This window comes from Pinus tabuliformis, chromosome 2_1 (genome assembly GCF_031772625.1).
Source record: "Pinus tabuliformis cultivar Carrire ecotype Pingquan chromosome 2_1, CPIR1, whole genome shotgun sequence".
NCBI classification, from domain to species: domain Eukaryota; kingdom Viridiplantae; phylum Streptophyta; class Pinopsida; order Pinales; family Pinaceae; genus Pinus; species Pinus tabuliformis.
The window spans coordinates 238772650-238775638 of record NC_142299.1 but is presented as its reverse complement, the minus strand read 5'-3'; the positions used below and the strand labels follow the sequence as shown (position 1 = coordinate 238775638).

At 39.8% G+C, this 2989-nt stretch overlaps 1 protein-coding gene across 1 annotated transcript; it reads left to right on the top strand.

Moving 5' to 3' along the window:
• Positions 1–415: 415 nt before the first annotated feature.
• On the top strand, positions 416–1762 carry LOC149199595 (uncharacterized). The gene has a single exon (XM_089400629.1). The coding sequence runs from the start codon at positions 416–418 to the stop codon at positions 1760–1762; it is 1347 nt and encodes a 448-aa protein (XP_089256755.1).
• The last annotated feature ends 1227 nt before the right edge of the window (positions 1763–2989 follow it).

Sequence of the window (2989 nt, the reverse complement as noted above, 5' to 3'; positions counted from 1 at the left end):
ATTGGGTCATAACCCATAAGATGTAAAAGCTGCAGAGGCCTTGATAAAGAAAAAATATGAAGATATAGCTGCCTTGAGAAAGCAGTTAAAGTTGCCTCCATCAAGGCATCCACAAACTACTGAAGTTATTCAAAAGAAGTCTAAAGAAGAGCTTATGGACATAGTCCTTAAGCTAAATGAACAGTTGAAGGAGACTGAGCAGGAATTAGAAAAATCACTAAAGAGCAGGTAGAGTGAGTCGACCTCTCAGCCTCAAAATGTGATACCAGTAGTCTCCACAACAGTCCCATCAACACTTGCAACAGCTCTTGCACCAAATTTCCCTCTGGTCACGGCAGAAACAATTACAGGTACAAGCAGAGGTACAACACAAGAAAAAAATTCATGTCAAAGTACAGAATAATTAATGAAGTCCATGGAGGAGATAAAACTCCAAGTTTCTAAAGTGGGAGATGGTAGTCACATCAGAATCGGAAGGGACCCTTGGGTCGGCTGCAATGAATCTTATGCTCTATCTCCAGGGCTTCTCAGACACCTCGACAGCAAGGGAATAGTCACCCTAAATCAGGTGGAGAAAGTAGGCCACTCCACTATATGGGGCCAGGCTTGGAAAAGTGATGAGGAACTAGGGTTAAATATCAGACGGAAGAATGAATGGGCATCCGTCATCCAAGAACTCCACCGTTCTCATGTCAGACTCAAAAACGAACCAGATAAGCTGATCTGGGCCCTGGGGAAAACTGGAGAATACTATCCTAAAGATGGTTATTCCTTCTTAATGAAACAGAAAGGATGGGATATCCCGGAGTGGTGGGCTAAAAACATTTGGAAACTTACCAGTCTAGCAAAGGCCAGGATTTTTCTTTGGTGTTTTCTTAAAGGAAAAGTCCCAACATGGGACAGACTTCAAGCCAGATACCTTGTTGGTCCAGGAAGATGTCCGCTTTGTAAGTCAGAAGAAGAATCTATTAGTCATCTTTTTACATCCTGCACAGTTTCTTTAAAGATTTGGGAAGAGCTTACAGTTATGCTTAATGTCAAAGCACAATGGGGAGCTGAGCCTTTAGACGTTGCATGGAAAAATTGGTGGCAGAACCATCCGGAAGGAAACCTGAGAAATCTTCCTCTAATTTTCTTCTGGGGAGTATGGCTTGCGAGAAGCAAAAGTATTTTCCATGACAAAACCATCCCCACTTCTGTTATAGCTTCTAACTGCGCAGCCATATATTCTGCTATTCCGGCTCCTGAAGTGAAAAATCCCCCAAGCCGTGATAAGCCACTTATTATCAAGGAAGGTACTCCGTGGGCCTTCTTTGATGGAGCCTCCCAGGACAACAGGGCTGGAGCTGGGATTAGCATTCATTTATCCGCCGATTATTTTTTAAAAGCTTCTGTTGGATTAGGCCCCGGGACAAACAATTTTGCTGAACTGTCTGCTTTACACCTTTTGCTGTGCTGGCTACTTCAGAGGAACATCTTCACTATTCAAGTTTTTGGCAATTCACAAAATGTTATTAAATGGGTCAATGGAGCTGCATCTTGTCAAAATCAGGTTTTAAAGCCACTGTTAGAAGAAATTTTGTTATTGAAGTCATCTTTTAACAGTTTTCATATTTGTCATATCTACAGGGAGAAAAATGAAGAAGCCGACCAGCTATCTAAAGCTGGTTTACAACAGGTTCTGGGCGACTGGTCAATAGAGGAATACTGCCAGGGGCAACAAAACTTTTCACAGCAGCCTCCTTTTGCTCCTCCTCAATGAGAAGGGACTCTTCCCTTCCTTTTTTTTGCTTACTTTTTTTCGACCTCATGTATAAAATACTTTCATTAACAGACTCTGTTTCCATAAATATTTTCTACATTTCTGATCCGGAAAACAATACAGTGTTAAAAAACTTTCCTTTATATCTCTCGTTTATGTTACAGTTCTTATGACAGTTGTTTTCACGGGGTCGTTTTCCTCTTCTGAAGGAGGCCCAAGTCGTGTCTTTAAAAAGATTATGTATATCATCCGGATGAGGGACTGTGTCTGTAGTCTTCAAAGACTGCGTCTGTTTACCGTCTTATGTTTCTTGATGCTCTATGAGCCAGCAGATAGTATGATCAGCTCTAGCTGAGCCGTCCAGTATGATCAGTGATCCAGACAGATTGTAAAACTTTTTATTATGCTAATGAAAAGTTTTGATTTTTTCTTCGGAAAAAAAAAAAAAACTCCAAGTTTCTGAACTCCAGAAGGTAAAGGAGAAATTTGTCACTTTAGAGCAGAAGTATGATGTTTCAAAGATTAATTTTGCTGAAGAAGTGAGGAAGAATAAAGGCTTAGCCCAACAAGTTAAAACATTGGAGAAGGACCTCAGATTTTAAAAGCCTTTAACAAATATAAGAAAGATTCTATGGACCAACATCACTCAGTCAATAAATGATGTTTGGTCATCAATACAGATTATTTTAGAACATATTGAATTGGTGAGAGTTGCTCTTCAAGAAATTCAGAAAACCAAGGAAGAGCTAGGAGGAAAGCCTGAGGAAGCTATCAGGCTGATAAACTTTTTGAAGAGTAGGACCAGGCACTAGCTAGAAGAGTTGAATATAGAGGATAGAACTGGAACTATCCTAGAGATTATGAAGATCCTAAACAAAAGGTATTTAATGCAGAACCTAGAAAGAAAATGGCAAGACATGCAGGATGATATAGATTAACTTATGGAAAAGTTTGGCATTTTACAGAGCAAAGGACTTCCCTGTCCTTTAGTTATTAATGATAAGTTGATGAGGCATGAAGATTATGTTGACAAATTTGGTCAGTATGCAAATAACCAGGCCAGTTCATCAGCTAGTGCATCTGCACCCAAGGCACTACCTACAGGCAGAGTTCTTTATGACAGTCTAGAGAACCTTTTTTATGTTGAGCATGAATTAAAACATTTGTTTCTAGTGCAATCCAATTTTGTTAAATACACTAAGGCTGATGAAATCTTCAGGAAGCTAC

What these genes read in the sequence shown, in the direction of transcription:
- LOC149199595 (XM_089400629.1), top strand. Translation starts at nt 416, where the DNA reads ATGGAGGAGATAAAACTCCAAGTTTCTAAAGTGGGAGATGGTAGTCAC.